This window comes from Panulirus ornatus, chromosome 57 (assembly GCF_036320965.1).
Source record: "Panulirus ornatus isolate Po-2019 chromosome 57, ASM3632096v1, whole genome shotgun sequence".
In the NCBI taxonomy this organism is placed as follows: Eukaryota; Metazoa; Arthropoda; class Malacostraca; order Decapoda; family Palinuridae; genus Panulirus; species Panulirus ornatus.
In genome coordinates this window covers 24951598-24972025 of record NC_092280.1, presented here as the reverse complement: position 1 = coordinate 24972025, position 20428 = coordinate 24951598, and the positions used below count along the sequence as shown (strand labels likewise).

Here is a 20428-nt window from a genome sequence, read left to right as displayed (position 1 = left end):
TGGCCCACCGGACCTACTTGATTTCCGCGTGTGTGTGTGTGTGTGTGTGTGTGTGTGTGTGTGTGTGGGTGGGTGGGTGGGTGGAGATGCTGTATGTGGCGCGGTGACACAGGACGGGGGAGACACCCCCATAGTCTCTAGTGGTTGCGCTACACCCAGGAGCACAGTACAGTACACGCACGTCGTCAGATACACAGATGGCAGTATGCGGGAAGGCTGGAGAGGGAGGGAAGTCGGGTGTATACAGATGGGAAGCCAGGGTGTGAGGCTGGTGTTGGTCGGGGCTGTGGGGCGGGAGAAGGGACGCGACCACCATGGCATCAAGAGATTGTCCCTACTGACTGCCTCTGTCCTCACCTGCTGCCTCTGTCCTCACCTGCCTCTGTTCCTCACCTACTGCCTCTGTCCTTACCTGCTGCCACTGTCCTCACCTGCTGCCACTGTCCTCACCTGCTGCCTCTGTTCCTCACCTACTGCCTCTGTCCTCACCTGCCTACTGCACCTGTCCTCACCTACTGCCACTTCTCACCTGCTGCCTCTGTCCTCACCTACTGCTGCTTCCCACCTGCTGCCTCTGTCCTCACCTGCCTACTGCAACTGTCCTCACCCACTGCCACTCTCCTCGTCTGCTGCCACTCTCCTCACCTACTGCCACTCTCCTCACCTACTGCCACCCTGCTCACCTACTGCCACAGTATACAATCCATACAGATTTTCCCTTTTTAACCTTTACGGTCCCCGTCATTCTGCTGAGCACGGCCAGCAGAAACATCACATGGGTCATTACGTTATCGCCCCGGGTACGAACAGTTCATTAGACCAGGTCTGTAGCGAATGATTTAACCTTTTCAAAAAACCTCAGCTTGTTATCCAGCAAGTACGTGTTATCCATCTCAAACGCTCATACGTCAATCTCTATTTCCCTCCCTTCCTTCCATCCTTCCTTCCTCCTTATATTCGTTTCCCACTCTCAGTTCAGGGCTTGGCCTCTGTCGTGTCATCACACCCACGGCTGGAGCCCCTCACACACGAGAGTAAGACAGTCCGGGTGTTTGCATACGGGTGTATTGGCCGTGCGAGGCCGCCAACACACCATCCGGAACAGACTGGTCTGTGTATGTGTACTGTAAATGATGATACGTCTTCTTTAGAAATATTCTGCATACAGCATATGCAGATGAGGTTGGGGGGGGAGGGGCTATCTATTTCCCTTTTTAGAATGTACTATAAGCATTGTGGAATGTTAATGACGCCGGTGAGTGTCAGGGAGAGTGGGAGAGGTGAGAGTAATGAGTGCAGTCCACTGGGGAGGAGGTCTGGCAGTGGCCGGGGTAGTGAAACATGATTGGTGGCTTCCGTAGGGTAGGGGGTCCTGCCTGGTGCCACCGCAGGTTCCACATACCTGTGGTGCCGGATGTGTCCTCGCCCTCCTCCTGTAGGGGGGCGGCGTGCCAGACACTGTTTCCTGCTGGTGGTGATGGGTCTCGGTGTGGTTGTGATGGCGGTGGTGGTGATGATGTCACGGGATTGTGGTTGTGAGTGCAGCAGAGGTGGGGGTTCTCTCTCTCTCTCTCTCTCTCTCTCTCTCTCTCTCTCTCTCTCTCTCTCTCTCTCTCTCTCTCTCTCTCTCCTACGCTGGAGGCAGAAGTAATTGTCTACTTCCTCTTAACGTGTTCCTGTGTTTGTCTGGCTGGTTCTCGTTGCTCCTCCCTTCCTCCCCGCCGGACCCCTCCCATCCCTCCCGCTCTTGTTTGCTCTTCCTGTTCTACAGAATGACTCCTTTTGTCGCGTTTTGCTGTCATTATATATATATATATATATATATATATATATATATATATATATATATATATATATATATATATATATATATATAGGCCGATATACAGAGACATAGGCAGGATCTCTCTCTCTCTCTCTCTCTCTCTCTCTCTCTCTCTCTCTCTCTCTCTCTCTCTCTCTCTCTCTCTCTCTGTGCTTAGAATTTTGCACACACACACACACACACACACACACACACACACACACACGGCATAGAATTCCGCTCTGTGACCTCTGGTTCAACAGATGTTGCACAGTTGCACGTCTTGCATATTTTCTTTTTTTTTGCACTGCCTTGCATAAAATTCCCGGCGTTGTGATTTGAATATTCGTTAAGTAGCAAAATTCTGGCCGTGAGTTCGGTGTGTGGTAGGGGGAGAGGGGGGACCTCACGACACTTATGGGACCTGTCGGCCAACACCTCGGTTGAGCCGACAGATGCTTGTGTGTGTGTGTGTGTGTGTGTGTGTGTGTGTGTGTGTGTGTGTGTGTGTGGAGGGGAGTGAGGTGGTATGCGGCAGGTGCGGAGTGTTGGACCTTGAGGCCGCGGCTGCGGCAGGAGTCGCAGCTGGAGTTCCGGCGGAAGTGGGGCAGATGTGAGGACGAGGGGGGCGGCCGGAGTTGGAGGGCGGGGGCAGGGAGGGAGTGGGTGTGTAATGAGGCGTGTCAAGGTGGGTAGAGCAAGGGGGTACTGCAGCCAGCCAGGCCAGCCACACCCACACCCCCTCAACCTGCCCCGCTCTGTTGGGTGAGGGCATTGCTACTGGTGGTGTGGTGGGTGAGGGCATTGCCTTTAGCGTATTGGTGGGTGTGAGAGTACTGCCACTAGTGTAGCAGTGGTGAGGGTGTGTGAGAGAGAGCACGAGTGTATTAATAGTGGGTTTGTGAGAGAGAGAACTGCCACTAATGTCGTCATCTTTATCTTTCCAGTGGTGTTGGAGGAGAGTGGATCGCGTCCTCACCCTGCTCCTCACTGACAAGTTCCCCACCTCCCCGGCCGGAGGAGCTCGACGAGTGCTGTCCCGGCTCCGCCCACCCCACGCCCACGCCCACGCCCACGGCAGGGGCCCGCTGCACCACGCCCCCGCCACCTGCAGCCGACAATGAGCACCTGCTGACGTGCATGGCGCCCAATGATGGGTCGGGCGTGCGGGTGGGCCGGAAGGGTGGTCACGACGGGGACCAGTTGATGGGCAGGTTCGGCCCGGGGGGCCAGATGGGCCACACGCCACACAAGGACCGACCGCCGGACACCATATCCCTGCCGGTGCGGGCCACGCGTCGCACCGCCCCGCATGACGCCGCGCACCGCCGCCGTCGGGTGCAGGCCGCCCACGCCCGCAAGCGGTCGGGGGAAGAGGAGGAGGAGGTCGGCATGGGCGCGGAGAGACGTACCAAGCTACCCAGGGCGTCGCCGCCGCCCTCGCCGCTGAACGGCGTGCGACGTCTCAATGGCTGTGTTAACGGGGGTGGGGAGGCTGCCGACCTGCTGGAGAGGCTGGCGGGGTTGCCCGAGGCGAGCGAGAAGGGTGGGCGGCCCGCCCATCCCGCCCACAGGAACAATGGCCTCAGCAAGGACTCCTTGCAGAACGGTGTAGGACACCTTTTAGGTAAGAACGGCATTAAGTGTTATAACGGTAGTGTGAACGGCCGAGTGAACGGTGCGGTGCGTCCGGATCGGCAGGACCCCCAGTTCAATAACAACATTGAGCCGACCTCGTTGCCGCCCTCGCCCGCCAAGCTGAGCCACAGCGACGCCCTCCCCCACACCCGCGCCCACGCGCCCACCGCCGCCAAGCGTGCAACTCAGGGAATCCCTCACCCAACTCAGGGCATAACATTGAGCTGTGATGTAGGCCTCACGCCGCCCCTCCCCTCCCCAAGGGCCGCACACCAGCCTCCCGCGTCGCCCACGGCAGCCCGATGCTCGGCCAACTCCTCACCTCCGCCCGCCCACACCAGCCCATGCAACAGCAAGAGCAGAAGTAGCTCCGCCAGCTCTGGTGTGGGCTCCTCGGCCCCCAGCTCGGGTACCTCTACGCCCACGCCCACGGTGCGCTTCCCGCCGCCCGAGAAGAAGGAGGCGGCAGACGTGTGTCGCTGGAGGGAATGCAACCTCACGTTGGACCCCGCCAGCTCCCTCCTAGAACACATTCAGGTGAGTAACGTGACTCTGTACTTGGCCTCAGTGCCCCCTGTGGCTGTCTCCTTCCCCTCCACACGTTGGTCACTCTGTATACACACACCCAAGGTTGGTGGCCCCCCACACCTGGGAATCGTGCCTTATACCCGGGAAATGGTGCCCCCACACCTGGAAGCGGTGCCCTCACCACCCCAGCCAGGGTTGGCACGCCAGTCACCACCACCCGTGTTGCTATCACATCCATGCCACACCCAGTGGTAGGGCCATGTCTCTGATGATGATACATGACGGCTTATCGAGTTCTTAACCTCGTGACCAGAAACTGAAAATCATTTACTGACAGTACATACAGCAGTAAACAGGGGTAGGGGAAGGGGGGAGCTGTAAACACAACAGGAGGGAAATAAACATTGGCTGTTGTGTAGTCTACCACATACTGGCGTCCACAATAGCTGGGGTGAAACAGTTCCTGTAAAGCGGTTCGACACCGGGCTCGGATGTGCGCCTCGATGCGGTTGCGGTGTCGAACTGCACTGCAGCCCGGGGGACGAGGGATCTCCGGTGATATGATGGTGGCGGCGACGATGATAATAGTACAGCAGGGTTCTTCCCGACCTCTGTGATGTGGTTTCAGGTGATGATGGTTTGGAAGGAAAAGTCGTGAGGACGAGTGTCGTTTGAACACCTGTCGTCAGGTGGTGTACAAGACGGCCCGAGGGTGGTCTTGCATGACCTGTCATGCGCCTTTTATTGTAGCAGGGAAGATCTCCTTTTCGCGTCGTGGCAGGGTGAGGAAGATCACGAGGGAGGAGGCACAGGTGAGTTTGGGAAGAGTGAACAGTTGCGTAGGTATTCTTGCAAGGTCTGGTGTAGGGTGTTACGGCCCTCGCTATGCTGGTGCCTCACGTCAGGGTTGGGAGCACGGCTTGGGAGGGTTGGTTGGTTGGTGCCACGCCCGAGGATTGTGTCATACACAGGATTTGACACTACAGCCAGTGGTGATGCGATGCGACACGGGTGTGCGGGAGGGGTTGGGTTGACATCGGTTGGTATGAGGTCCAGGCTTGGTGTCACCCCGTGATTTACGTGCCACATGTGTAGTAGGGGGTGTTGAGAGTCAGGGTTGGTGCCACATATGTAAGGTATCCCTTTACAGTCAGGGTTGGTGCCACATATGTAAGGTATCCCTTACAGTCAGGGTTGGTGCCACATATGTAAGGTATCCCTTACAGTCAGGGTTGGTGCCACATATGTAAGGTTTCCCTTACAGTCAGGGTTGGTGCCACATATGTAAGGTATCCCTTTACAGTCAGGGTTGGGGCTACGTATGGCGGCTCTCGAGGCCATACTTGAGATTTGATGCCTAATACACGTCGACACGAAGCCTAATACACGTGGGGGCTCTCCTCCAACCCCGCAGCCCAGAAACTACAACCTAACTTTCTTTATTAAGGTCCTGGCTCCACCAGGCTGTTCGTTGCTGCATGTCTTTCTTTTAGCACATCTTGCAGGATGACTCTGGTTCGGCCACACCCTCCTCCAAGACGTCCAGTTTTGGGGCGTTCATGAGAGTGGATGTTGCTTTCCATAGTGTGTCCTGCATCGTCCTACCACCTCCTCACTCAGGGGGAGGAGGGATTTTGGTTCTGCCCCTCACCTCACCGTGGGTCATTCCCTGCGTGGAGCTAAGGCGGTATAGACCGTCTAGCGCTGCCTGCGTGAACATTAAGAACACATCTCTCTTGCTGTTATGTTCACGCGTTCTTTGGTCGGCTCCATATTTCACGCATGTGCGCTCAAATGAACACAGTCTTAGAACCCGCGTCTCTGCGTTCAAATGAGAACAGCCTTAGAGCTTATGAGGTAACGTGTCCCGCGTCTGCGTTCTGTTCAAGCGGAGCAGTTTTGAGCCTGCGAGCGAGTTCTAGTTATGGCATTGTTGTCCTGAATAGTTTTATAGGCGGGAACTGAACTCCTCGGGGCTTCTCCTGAACTCAGCAGTGAACCCTGGTCTGGTGTGTGTGTGTGTGTGTGTGTGTGTGTGTGGCGCATGGCTGGAGTGGACAAACCTCCATTGTTTGTTTTTTTTAACTTTGTTATATTTAACCTTCAATGTACGGTGAACCTTACTGTAAGCCCAAATTTGACCTGACCTCCCGTGTGGATCCAGTCGAACGCTGTGTCGTCACACATACACACACACACACACACACACACACACACACGTGGGTCGTACCGATAGTGCTAAACGACCACCCCCACGTCGTGGTGGTGGTGGTGGTGGTAAAGGGTCGTCCCGAGCGAGTTGGACCCGCGTGGTGGTCGACGTGCTTTTCAAAGGTCGTTCATCGTACCTGCCTCCCCGTGCTCAAGGGTCGTCCCGTGGATGAGGTTAAGGTTTGTCGACCCAGACAGCACCCCAGCGCTAGGGGCTCACAGCTGCCACGGCACACACACACACACACACACACACACACACACACACACACACACACACACACACAGACACACACACACACACACACACACACACACACACCTCGCTTCCTCCACCTCCTCCCCATTCCACAAACTCCCATGTCTTTTTTCTTTTCTCCCATTTCCTTCATTATATATATATATATATATATATATATATATATATATATATATATATATATATATATATATATATATATATACTCCCGAGTACCATGGGGTAATCTTAGAGTATATGTCGAGATGGTGAGATGGAAAGAGGAAAAAAAACAAAGGGAGGGATCTAGAGTTGGCAACTGTGGACTAGTGTTCTCTCTCTCTCTCTCTCTCTCTCTCTCTCTCTCTCTCTCTCTCTCTCTCTCTCTCTCTCTCTCTCTCTCTCTGGTGACATTGACTAGTAATTTCGCCTCACCAGTCTTGAATTAGGATCTTATTCTACTACTATCTACCTACCTGCCCCCTAACAAGCACACACACACACACACACACACACACACACACACACACACACACACACACACACACACACACACACACACACACACACAAAACCCCTCCTCCATACCCCTCTCTTCTCCCATGACTCGTTGGAATTTAATCGTCTTGCAGGAATTTTGAGAGAGAGAGAGAGAGAGAGAGAGAGAGAGAGAGAGAGAGAGAGAGAGAGAGTTAAAAAAAAGAAGGCCCCACCGCCTGTTTTAGAGTATTAATGACGTATTCTGTGTTGGGCGAGCAGTGTTGTGGTGGCGGACCCGTCCCCAGCCAGTCTGCATGGCCTCTCGTCCCAAGACTCACTGCCGCCGCCACACCACACACACACACACACACACACACACACACACACACACACACACACACACTGCCGGCAACACACACACTCACTCACTCACTCACTCACTCACTCACCTCCCCACAAAGATTACCTCCTAGGCCTTCGTGTTGCTACGATTTCTTTTTTTTTAATCATAGTTCCTTCCTCCGTCGTGGTTGTGTGTAATACAGCAGGTGTTATATTGCCAAGTTGACGGATCTTCAAGTGTGGGCGACTGTTAGGTAGGAATGAACCTACAAGGGGGGGATGTTTTTGTCTTCATGGGGAGGTAACGTGGGGAGGAGGGAGGTCGGGAATCCTCTTCAACATTAACCTTCCCGACGCTGAGAGAGAGAGAGAGAGAGAGAGAGAGAGAGAGAGAGAGAGAGAGAGAGAGAGAGAGAGAGAGAGAGAGAGAGGAGTCTAGAGTGTGGGTATGTGCTGGTAACAATCTTCCCTCGTATTTATTGTGATAATCTTGTGTTAATTGCGTTTTCTCTTCGTTGGGCTGACGTGGAGGGAGTGCTTGGTGTGGAGGGTATGGAGTGGGGTTTGTGGTGGTGGTGGTGGATAGTGAGTGGGAGGAGGAGGTAAGTGTGGTGTAGAGGGTAGTGCAGTGCTGGTGACCACGTCTGAAGGGCCACAGTATTTTATATATATATATTGGCGTTTGGGAACACATTGTTTACTTTGATCTCAAGACGGAGGGTGGGCTGGGGAAGGAGGGAGGGTGTCAGGTACCCCCGTCTCGCCGCCACTCCTACCTACCTCCACCTCCTCCTCTCCTCCTGGCATTCTACCTCCCCACCCACCCTACACCGCCTCACAGCCGTCCCCCAACCTCAGGTTCTCTTCAGTGCCCTGCGCCTACATCAACGGCATTTTTCCACCTCGCGCATTATTATTCGTTTTTTTTCTAACCCCAATACGGTTATTTTGCTACCTTACTCCCTTCTCCAACCCTCCCCTTACACTGTCTCGCTCACCTTCACCCTCCCTCCACTGTCCCCTTCCTCGCTGTACCTCACCTTCGCCCGCCCGACTCGGGTCTTCCTTTTCACCAACGGCCCGTGGCGGTCCTTGCTGTACGTCTTTCCATCTTGATCCTGTCGTGCTCTGTGTCTGACCCTCTCTCTCTCTCTCTCTCTCTCTCTCTCTCTCTCTCTCTCTCTCTCTCTCTCTCTCTCTCTCTCTCTCTCTCCCTGGCCTGCTTGTTGACTGGAGGCAAAATCGGCCACAACAACACAAAAAAAAACATTGTTTCCTCTTTGTTTTCTGGTGTTTTTTTATTTTGTTTTTTCTAGTAATGATATTTTTTCTGTCTTTAACTTTTGGAGTGTGCCGTCGGCAACCTTGCCATGCCAGTGTGAGTACCTGGTTGCAGTCGCTTTCGCTCACTCGGATGTGGATGATTGAAAATAAGAAAAAATGAAAATTAGATGAACGACACAGCAGGACGGTACGACGCCGGGCGCACGTCGCTACGACCCTTTGAACAGGAGGATGTACGTAGATACGACCGCACGACCCCAAGGACATAAGGGCCTGGCCTTTGATCCATAGCTCTTAGAACTGTTAGGTTAAAGGGTAAGGTGCCGTCATATGCTCAAGGGTCGTACCGTCGTGCTCAAGCGTCGTACCGTCGTACTCAAGGGTCGTACCGTCGTGCTCAAGGATCGTACCGTCGTGCTCAAGGGCCGTATCGCCTTACCCTAAGGTTGTACCGTCGTGCTTAAGGGTCGTAACGTCGTGCTCAATGGCCCTACCGTCGTGCTTAACAGTCGTGCCGTCGTAACTAAATTTCGTACCGTCTTGCTCAAAGCGTCGCACCGTCGTGACCAAGCTTCGCACCGTCGTGACCAAAGGGATCATCAACTTTCGGACTTGTAAGTTCCGGTGACCGTGTGACATTCACGACACCAGATCGATTCATGGCCACACACACACACACACACACACACACACACACACACACACACACACAAACACACACACACACACACACACACACACACACATACACACTGGACGTGCTCTACGGGCCCCTGTGTGTACGCATAAGATTGTCAATTGAGATCTACATTTCATCATATCTGCCGACCATTGTGTATATACGACCCCACGAAAGACAACAGATGACCAGGCAAGAATTACGATATATATATATATATATATATATATATATATATATATATATATATATATATATTTACCTTCACCGTAAACCCCGTCCCCTCGTCCGGCGACCATGAAAGTGATGGTTTTTAAGTGCGTGGGCCGTACGAACCCCCTCAACCCCCACCGCCCACCCTCACAACCCACCCCACCTCCCCCAGGGTGGGTCAGCCTTGCACTTGACTTGGTGACGGCTTTTAAGTGCGTGGGCCGTACGAACCCCTTAACCCCCACCCTCACAACCCACCCCACAACCCACCCCATCTCCCCAAGGTGGGTCAGCCTTGCATTTGGCTTGGTGAACGGAAGGCGTGTGGTGTGGACGGACGGGGCCTAAGTTATCACTTTTCCTTAGGGCTAAATCAAGATGATCTAAATATTGGCCGAGGTTTTTTTTTTTTTTTCTTTTTCCACGCCCGTGCGTGGGTCGAGGTACAAGAATGACTGAAACCGCTAAGGAAGGACTTAACATTTCCTGGAATGTAGACGGGAGGGGGGGGGTAATTTGCATGATTTCCAGCATGCGCTTAAAAAGAATAAGAAATATATATATATATATATATATATATATATATATATATATATATATATATATATATATTTATATATTGCCCCTTGGCGTGGCAGACCTGAAGGTATTTGCAGGATATTCGCTCTAGAAACGAGATGTGATATAGATATGATGATTGGAAATAGTGTACAACATACAAGGGTGGTGGGGCAACCCCGACATTATTCAGGTAACATATAAGTATTCAAAAACGCTATTAGCCGACCAAATGGAAATGAACAAAAAATTCCAGAAAATTTCACTCTAGATATATATATATATATATATATATATATATATATATATATATATATATATATATATATATTTTTTTTTTTTTTTTTTTTTTTTTTTTTTTATACTATCCGCCATTTCCCGCGACAGCGAGGTAGCGTTAAGAACAGAGGACTGGGCCTTTGAGGAAATATCCTCACCTGGCCCTCTTCTCTGTTCCTTCTTTTGGAAAAAAAAAAAAAAATATATATATATATATATATATATATATATATATATATATATATATATATATATATATATATATACAAAATATACATACAGGGCTGTCTTAGTGTGTGTGTGGAGGGTGGGTAGGTACGTTATATAACCAGGCATGCGGGGTCGCGCCCCCAAACAGCCTTGGCGATCAGAGGCATTCAATAGCGCCAGTTCGATCCCCAGCCCGAGGCGCGGGGGTTAGAGAGGAGCCCCCCCCTCCCTCCGGCAACCACCGTCAGGTATACGTGAGGAGTGTATCACCTCCACAGTCTTCACGTTACGACAGTCTCGGTGACTGCTAGTCTTCCAGTGTGTGTGTGTGTGTGTGTGTGTGTGTGTCCCATGACTGTAATCCCATACCCATGTTACAGTCTCGCCCCAGAAATGTAGTGAATGTCATCTCCCATGCCAGAAAAGTCTCTCTCTCTCTCTCTCTCTCTCTCTCTCTCTCTCTCTCTCTCTCTCTCTCTCTCTCTCTCTCTCTCTCTCTCTCTCTCGTTTATTTTATCGACTCTTTTTTTTTTATATATATTTATTTGTTTATCCTTCCCTTAGTGGCGGCGTAGGGTCCGGGTTGTTTGCTGTGGAGCGCCGCTTACTTAGAAGTTACCCCATCTTGCTTGACAGTGCTTGATTTTTCTTTGTTTTGTTGTTTACCCTTTCTTTTATGCCTCTCGTAAATATTTTTTTTTTTTTTAATTCCCAATGAGACTTTGTTTCTCGTTTTCTGTGGCAGGTATTGTGTCGTGTGTGTGTGTGTGTGTGTGTGTGTGTGGGTGGGTGGGATGAGCGGTAGCCAGACATTGTGGCGGGATGGCCTGTTATGAGGTGAGGTAGAGTATGAGTTCAGGTGCAGTATGAGGAGGGTGGGTAGTATGAGGGGAGGGACAGTACGAGGATATGGGCAGTATTAGTGGTTAGCAAGTATGAGGAGGTGGCTGATATTAGGAGGAGGACAGTATGAGGACATAGGCAAATATGAGGACAGTATGAGGACATGGGCAAATATGAGGACAGTATGAGGACATGGGCAAATATGAGGACAGTATGAGGACATGGGCAAATATGAGGACAGTATGAGGACATGGGCAAATATTATCAGTTCGGTACTATGAGGTGGCTGATGTGAGGGGGGAAGAGCAGTGTAAGGAGAGGGACGGTATGAAGGTGTGAGTAGTGTTAATTAGTGTGAGGAGGGTGGCCAGTATGAGGGGAGAGGACAAGGCTACGTCATAAGGGTCAGGATAGGAAGATAGATTGTCGTTGCCGTCATTGCCAGAGTGTAACAGCCTCGTTGATCCCTCTCGTTAACCTAACGCGAGACTGAATATTAACGTTCTTGTATGTTCAACGCTCAAAACGCGGTCCATCTCATCAGGCGAAGCAGTGATACATCTCTCATCGTCGTCCTATATTCTATCCCATTTTTCTCTCGTGGTGTCTTACCGTCGTAAGTATACGTCAGTCGTAAGGGGGAGAGAGAGAGAGAGAGAGAGAGAGAGAGAGAGAGAGAGAGAGAGAGAGAGAGAGAGAGAACACCAACACAAGGACAACACATGAAGGGCTTCTTGTACCGTACTATACATAACACTTGCGTCCTGCCTTCGTACACTTCCCTCCCTCCCTCCCTCCCTCCCTCCCTCCCTCCATCCCTCCCTCCCTCCACCCTCCCTTCCTTCCTTCCTTCCTCCCTCTTTCTCTCCATCCCTCCCTCCCTCCTTCCCTCCCTGCCTCCCATTCTCCCTCCTTCCCTCCCTTCCATTCTCCATCCATCCCTCCCTCCTTCTCTCCATCCCTCCCTCCCTACGCATGGTGCATGACGTCAGGGGGGGGTGAGTACTTATTATTACTCCCAGTGATATGGCTAATGGTCGACCAACAACCATTTGATTGATTTTGTGTGTGTGTGTGTGTGTGTGTGTGTGTGTGTGTGTGTGTGTGTACTGGTAGACAGATCCCGTATTAGGGTGACGGGGGGAAGAAAGTGGGAAGTGGTGTAACGAGAGGAGGAGCCTTCCGTTATGGTCGCCGTGCCCGGCGGTCTTCCACCGTCACTTGACCCTTCGTGTGGGTGTGTCACCTGACGGCGTCAGACGCCGCCCAAGGTCATTCCTGGTCAGCGGGCGGCGGCCTCAAACAGCCCGAGTGATCTGGCGTCCCAGAGGTGATGGTACAGTGTGCTACTGCGGTACATTGTACCTTTTCATTGTACCTTATAACAGCACGGCACACTATACCTTATACGGTACACTGTACCTTAGAACACCACGGTACGCTGTATTTTATAACCACGGTACACTATACCGTAGAACGGTGCACTGTACCTTATAAAAGCACGGTACACTATTTTATGACCACGGTACACTGTACCTTAGAACGGTACATTGTACCTTAGAACGGTACACTGTACTTTATACAGCACGGTACGCTGTACCTTGTAAGAGTACGGTACACTGTACCTTGTAACAGTACGGTACAGCTGTATCTTACAGCACTTAGCGTTAGGCGCTACGCTCAATAACAGTACGTTAACCGACCTTCACTTTGGTGGGTGGGTGGGTTGGGGGAGGGTTTAGGAAACCCCACAAAACGTCCCCGGAACCTCTCTCTCTCTCTCTCTCTCTCTCTCTCTCTCTCTCTCTCTCTCTCTCTCTCTCTCTCTCTCTCTCTCTCTCTTTTTCTCTCGCTCTCTCGATACGTCGCGGTCGAAAAGCTTGGCTCAGACGAAGCCACACACACTGTACATATACGCTGAATGAAAAGGTGGGTGTGTGGGGGAGAGAGAGAGAGAGAGAGAGAGAGAGAGAGAGAGAGAGAGAGAGAGAGAGAGAGAGAGAGAATAGTGTCACCCAGTAGTAGTGATTGAGACTCAAAAGGAAAGAAAGAAAGATTGGAAAGGTTATTACTCCTCAATTGACTAGAAAGATATCAAGGGGTACCTGTGATACGAAAGACGTGGAAAAGGAGAGAGAGAGAGAGAGAGAGAGAGAGAGAGAGAGAGAGAGAGAGAGAGAGAGCTATACCGTCTTCTGCATTTGCCGACGTTTGAGGGACTTTGGTCTTTGAGCAGGTAAATGAAAAAATCTTTTTTTTTTTCGTAAGTGGTTGACTGCTTTGGGGCAAGAGTTGAGTGTTTTGCAGCCTCAGCGGAGGCTGGGGTGAAAGGAGGGGAAGTGCATGAAAAGAAGGCGCGAGGAGGAGTAAGGCAGCGTGTCTTTTGAAAGACCCTCTCGCGTAAAGGACCAAACACTGTTGGGATCTGCAGATGATGCGGTGGGAGTGGTGGTGGTGGTTATCTGGGCTGGAAACGTTGTTGTGGGTATACCTTAAGTTTACCTCCCCACGTCATCATGGGTACGGTGCCCTCACTAGCTCAGGCTACAGTCCAATGCTACTTATTCGGGTCATATTGTCGACAGAGCTGTTGGATGTCGCTCTCTGCATGCCCGCGCAACCTCCACCGCTTGGCTGATCTGCTGTACTCCGTATATAGTCATCCAGAGCCTTATTGGATGTCGCCACTGTTTCTGGTGGCAGCAGACAATGCGTTGGATGGCCTAGTTCTCGTGTATTTAAAACACCGTCTCGTACTTGGTTGATCGTAACGCTTTTGATTTCACTGGTAACATCTTAGAAGGTCTCCCATGCCTGTGTCCTTAGTAGGTATTATACTATCTTTTGAGTGTTAAGTTACGAGCCATGGCTCTCAGGGTTTTCCACATGTGGTCTGTGTTATACCCCTTCCGTTCGTCTGCAGTCGACTTCAACAGCCCAAGTGATTGCGGTCGCTCCCTCTTGTTCAGGTAATTGACAGCGTTGGGCGCACCGTGGGAAAGGTCTTTTTCGCACACGCTCTCTCACTATACTGTATCCTGCCCGCCTTAGAAGGTGATGTTTGTACTCTGTAATATTCCAATTGGAAGGGTATCAATATCTCGGAAGAGCGACGTGATTTGGTTTCACCTGTCTTGTCTTGAAGGTCCGCATACTCCACCCCGTCATCTTTTTAAGGAGGAGGCAGCTGTAGTGGGTCTTCCACCTGGCTGGAGGGGAGGGGTCTTCAGGCATCATTACCCCGAGGTCTCTCACAGTTTCCTTAAGTACGATGGCGTTTTGTAACGCATTTTATTTCCTCATTGCTCTCCCCTTGACTCTCTGACGTGACCTCCGCCTAGACCCCTGTGTGTGTGTGTGTGTGTGTGTGTGTGTGTGTGTGTGTGTGTGTGTGTGTGTGTGTGTCGGTATAACCACACCGCCAGACACCCGCCCACACCCGTCACCCACCTACGGGTGGTGACGACCTCGCCATCGACCACAATCCACAACACCCCACCCACCCACCCACGTGTCTCGACATGAGGCACCAACCACACCCAACACCAGTCATCTCTGTCTGTCAATCCATATATCTATCCATCTGTCTATCTATCTATCTGTCTGTCTGTCTATCTGTCTGTTTATCTGTCCGTTGTATCTGATTATCCAGTCGGTCTGTCTGTGTGTCTCTGTCCATCTCTTTATCTCTCAGACGGTGAGCACTGCGCGCTAGCCTCGCTTTATGGCAGAATCTATCTCTCACCCCCGTCTCTTACAACAGCCTCTCTCTCTCTCTCTCTCTCTCTCTCTCTCTCTCTCTCTCTCTCTCTCTCTCTCTCTCTCTCTCTCTCTCTCTCTCTCTCTCTCTCTCTCTCTCTCCAGCGTCGTCAAGATGGTGGGGGAAGAACGCTCTCCCTGAATCCTTCGGTGATGCATGGTGGCCGTGCTGACGTGATGGGGTGGACCTGATCCTGTGTTGGATGGGGGCCGTGTTGACATGATGGGTAGACTTGATCCTATGTTTAGGGAGCCTTGTTTAAATAGGGAGCCATGTTGCTATGCTAGAGGACTACGTTGCCAGGCTTGGTGGTCGTGTTGCCAGGCTAGGGGTCCTTGTTGCCAGGCTTGGTGGTCGTGTTGCCAGGCTAGGGGGCCTTGTTGCCAGGCTTGGTGGTCGTGTTGCCAGGCTAGGGGGCCTTGTTGCCAGGCTTGGTGGTCGTGTTGCCAGGCTAGGGGTCCTTGTTGCCAGGCTTGGTGTCCTGTTGCCAGGCTAGGGACCTTGTTGCCAGGCTTGGTGGTCGTGTTGCCAGGCTAGAGGGCCTTGTTGCTAGGCATGGTGGTCGTGTTGCCAGGCTAGGGACCTTGTTGCTAGGCATGGTGATTGTGTTGCCAGGCTAGGGGCCTTGTTGCCAGGCTTGGTGGTTGTGTTGCCAGGCTTGGTTGTCGTGTTGCCAGGCTAGGGGTCCTTGTTTCCTGGCTTGGTGGTTGTGTTGCCAGGCTAGGAGGCCTTGTTGCCAGGCTTGGTGGTTGTGTTGCCAGGCTAGGGGTCCTTGTTGCCAGGCTTGGTGGTTGTGTTGCCAGGCTTGGTGGTCGTGTTGCCAGGCTAGGGGTCCTTGTTGCCAGGCTTGGTGGTTGTGTTGCCAGGCTAGGAGGCCTTGTTGCCAGGCTAGGAGGCCTTGTTGCCAGGCTTGGTAGTCGTGTTGCCAGGCTAGGGACCTTGTTGCCAGGCTTGGTGGTTGTGTTGCCAGGCTAGGGGTCCTTGTTTCCTGGCTTGGTGGTTGTGTTGCCAGGCTAGGGTCCTTGTTGCCAGGCTAGAGTGCCTTGTTGCCAGGCTTGGTGGTCTTGTTGCCAGGCTTGGTAGTCGTGTTGCCAGGCAAGGGGCCTTGTTGCCAGGCTTGGTAGTCGTGTTGCCAGGCTAGGGAACCTTGTTGCCAGGCAAAGGGCCTTGTTGCCAGGCTTGGTGGTCGTGTTGCCAGGCTAGGGGGCCTTGTTGCCAGGCTTGGGGGCCTTGTTGCCAGGCTTGGTGGTCGTGTCGCCAAGCTAGTGGGTGCTGCGAGGCTACGGGGCTGGATTGCCAGGCTAGTAGGCCAGGTTGCCGGGCTAGTGAGCCATGTTTCCAGACTAAGAGATCTTGTAACAGGCCATGTTGTCAAGCTGGAAGGCGGGATCGCTATGATAGAGGGGTCTTCTTGACAGGTAAAAGGGGACCCTTGTCGCCTGGCTAGGGGGTCCTTGTTGCTAGACTTCAGGGAGGTCTGTGGAGACCTCATGATGGCGGAGGAAGGTCGTCGACCTTTTTGGCTTCATCAGTCGGGAAGGCGTTCGAAGCTTCGTCTCGGGAGCTTCAGTCGTGGGTCGAACCGTCTGTACCGACCATCCAAGACCCATACGGCAAATACGGCGATAAATAATCACTCATAAAAGTCTAGACGGCTGGGGGCCGTCTGGGGAGGTACGAAGAGAGGCAAGCCCTGGCAGAGAGCAGGAGGGAGGGAGGGGACGACTTCTTGTGAGTGGGAGGACGCGGAGGTGTAGGAGGAGGATGGGAGGGGGAAGACCTTAGGCGGGAGGAAAACTGGAAAGACTTATTTTTTTCCCCCCCCACTGAGACCAACATTGGTATGTAGGTAGAGACAGAGTGTGAGGAAGGTGGTATTTCGGTGTGGATACAGCAATATGGCGAGAGATATGCGTAAAGTATATTTCTGTATATACGTGTGTAATGTGTATATTTATGTATGCCTGTTATTCCTTATTTCGATATGCATTTCTGTGGACTATGTGTACGTCCGAACAAGGCGCTCTGTGCACCAGACACTGTGGACACAGACGTTGCAGAGTACGCCATAGCCTCAGGAACTGCCGTCCCCAGCCATTCCCTCCACCAAGCACCTGTGGATTGTCTCTGTATATCCTCAGCGACACGGAGGGGGGAAGGAGGAAGGAGTCGGTATAATTTACGGTCTTGTGTATTGCCTGTGGGAAAGACATACCTAGGTCATCAGCCTCTGATATATATATATATATATATATATATATATATATATATATATATATATATATATATATATATATATATTTTTTTTTTAAGGTGGTGATCCTGTAAGAACTATGATTAAGTTCAGTCGTGGGAATTGATAGAATAACTAGGGCCACTTGACGATTCGTCACCCTCATCCCATTGTGTTTTCCTCCGCCAAATAAGCGTAGATTAATTTTGTACCCTCGCCGGACTTTGGCTAGAAAAGAGCTCGTGCCTCTAGGGATGGATCTTCTTCAGGTGATCTAATTGTTGTTATTATTATTATTATTATTATTATTATTATTATTATTATTATTATTATTATTATTATTATTATTATTTTTATTATTCATTCATTCGTCATGTATGAGAGACACTGGACACGTATGTAGACCGTGACCTTCATCCAAGCCCAGAGCAACGGTTGCCTCTCCAGAGAAGAAGAAGATGGCAGGGCTGAGTGGGTCTTGCGAACCATCAAGACGAGAGAGAGAGAGAGAGAGAGAGAGAGAGAGAGAGAGAGAGAGAGAGAGAGAGAGAGAGGATGGGTGAGTGAGTGAGGGAAGCAGAACCCATGATGGCGTTCATCCAGACCGCTCACGACCTCCGGACTTGAAACACTGCTAACACGGCCCTTCAAAAAAAAGGTGCGGGCGGGCGTTTTGGTGGGCCTGCGCGACAACTCCGAGGGTCAGAAGGATGTGCCGGGATCATTCTCACTCGAGCCTTGCCTGACGCCCCCACCAACCACCACCACTCCAGGAATCAGACGGCCACTGGAAGACATAAGCACACGAGTACCCCCTTCCTCTTTTTTTTTCCCCCCCGTTTCTCTCGACTCCAGACGGACGGTGAGGGAGGGTGAGAGGGTGGGAGAGATAAATCAAAATTTGACCCCCCTGGAAAAGATCTTGGAAGTCATGGGGTTTTCCATTGTATACTAACAGGGGACCTGTGTACCTGTAGTATGCTAGGGGTATACCAGGAGTATGTCTTGTAGTATACCAAGGACCAGAGGGCTTCTTTCCCTCTACCCTCTGAGCTGAGGGAAGAGTTGAGGTGCGGCTCAGGGAAGAACCACTGGAAAATTCGTGTTGGAAAGACACCTTGGAGTTGCATTTTTTTTTTTTCTTTTTGAGGGCGCGTAAGCCTACGGGCGGCAGCCTCCAACAGCCTGGCTGATCAGAGGAGCAACAGTCAAGGTGTGACCCCCAGACCAGGTTTTCTAGAGGGGTAGAGAAGGGCCTCCAGAATCAGCTTGAGGTGTGTGTGTGTGTGTGTGTGGGTGGGTGTGTGTGCCTTGTGCGCGTGCTGTACAGTGATGTACCGAGGACCAGATATCTTCATGGCTTCCTCCACCTTGACTTCCTCCACCGTGACTTCCTTCACCGTTGACTTCCTCCTCCTTGACTTCCTCCTCCTTGACTTCCTTCACCGTTGGCATCCTCCTCCTCGACTTCCTCCAACGTTGACTTCCTCCTCCTTGACTTCCTTCACCGTTGACATCCTCCTTTTTGACTTCCTCCAACGTTGACTTCATACTCCTTGACTTCCTCCAACGTTGACTTCCTCCTCCTTGACTTCCTTCACCGTTGACTTCCTCCTCCTTGACTTCCCCCACCACGACTTCTTCCAGCGTGACGTTCTCCACTTTTGACTTCCTCCCTTTCCACTTCCTCGTTATTGACTTCCTCTTGCTGCTGCTGCTGCTGCTGCTGCACATGTTTATATAAGTGTGTGTACGTGTGTTGGTGCACGGGTGGGCTGGGAGAGTGTCGCGGGACACTCTCTCTCTCTCTCTCTCTCCCTGTGGCGGCCGCCGCCTCTCTCTCTCTTCTCTCACACTCCCCGCCTCTCTCCTTATCGATTTATCATCTCCTATTCCACGTTCTCTCTCTCTCTCTCTCTCTCTCTCTCTCTCTCTCTCTCTCTCTCTCTCTCTCTCTCTCACTTACTTCACGGCCATTCCCGCCTCGCCCCCCCCCCCGTCTACCTGGCCACACCTCCCTGTCACCCCCCGACCCCCTTCACCTGGCCACATCTCCCACGATGGATCGGGAGAGGTCATGGTGAGTTGGGAGAGGTCATGGTGAGGTGACAGAGGTCATGATGAGTTGGGAGAGGTCATGGTGAGGTGGCAGAGGTCATGGTGAGGTGGCAGAGGTCATGGTGAGGTGGCAGAGGTCATGGGGAGTTGTGAGAGGTCATGGTGAGGTGGCAGAGGTCATGGTGAGTTGGGAGAGGTCATGGTGAGGTGGCAGAGGTCATGGGGAGTTGTGAGAGGTCATGGTGAGGTGGCAGAGGTCATGGCGAGTTGTGAGAGGTCATGATGAGTTGGGAGAGGTCATGGTGAGGTGTCAGAGGTCATGGGGAGTTGTGAGAGGTCATGGTGAGGTGGCAGAGGTCATGGCGAGTTGTGAGAGGTCATGGTGAGGTGGCAGAGGTCATGGGGAGTTGGGAGAGGTCATGGTGAGTTGGGAGAGGTCATGGTTAGGTGGCAGAGGTCATGGTGAGTTGGGAGAGGTCATTGTGAGATGAGAGAAGTCCAGGCGAGATGATGGACGTCATTGTGAGTTGGGAGAGGTCACTGTGAGATGAGGGAAGTCCAGGCGAGGTGGTGGACGTCATTGTGAGTTGGGAGATGTCACTGTGAGATGAGAGAAGTCCAGGCGAGATGGTGGACGTCATTGTGAGTTGGATGTCACTGTGAGATGAGAGAAGTCCAGGTGAGATGGTGGACGTCATTGTGAGTTGGGAGAGGTCATTGTGAGATGAGGGAAGTCCAGACGAGATGGTGGACGTTATTGTGAGTTGGGAGAGGTCATTGTGAGATGAGAGAAGTCCAGGTAAGATAGTAGAGGTCATTGTGAGTTGGGAGAGGTCATTGTGAGATGGGAGAGGTGATGTTGAGTTGGGTGTTGTCATGACGATTTGGGAGAGGTGGTGGCTGGGTGTGTGTGAGAGGATGAGCTGGGGAGAGTGATGGCTGGGTATGAGAAGTGACGTTGTGCTGGGAGAAGTATGGTGAGTCGGGGCCGTGATGGAGAGGAGAGGGCGAAGGCCATAGGAGGAAGTGTATGGTGAGCTGGGAAAAGAGGTGGTAGTGAGGAGGGAGGT

At 51.9% G+C, this 20428-nt stretch overlaps 1 protein-coding gene across 4 annotated transcripts in view; it reads left to right on the top strand.

The window, feature by feature from the left end:
- Positions 1-20428, top strand: part of jing (AE binding protein 2 jing) — a 420486-nt gene that overhangs the window by 350861 nt on the left and 49197 nt on the right. For all 4 annotated transcript variants that reach the window (XM_071694777.1, XM_071694773.1, XM_071694772.1 and 1 more), the window contains exon 2: positions 2752-3979. In XM_071694777.1, coding sequence (XP_071550878.1) covers positions 2752-3979 — 1228 coding nt within the window. The remainder of the gene's footprint in view (positions 1-2751; positions 3980-20428) is intronic.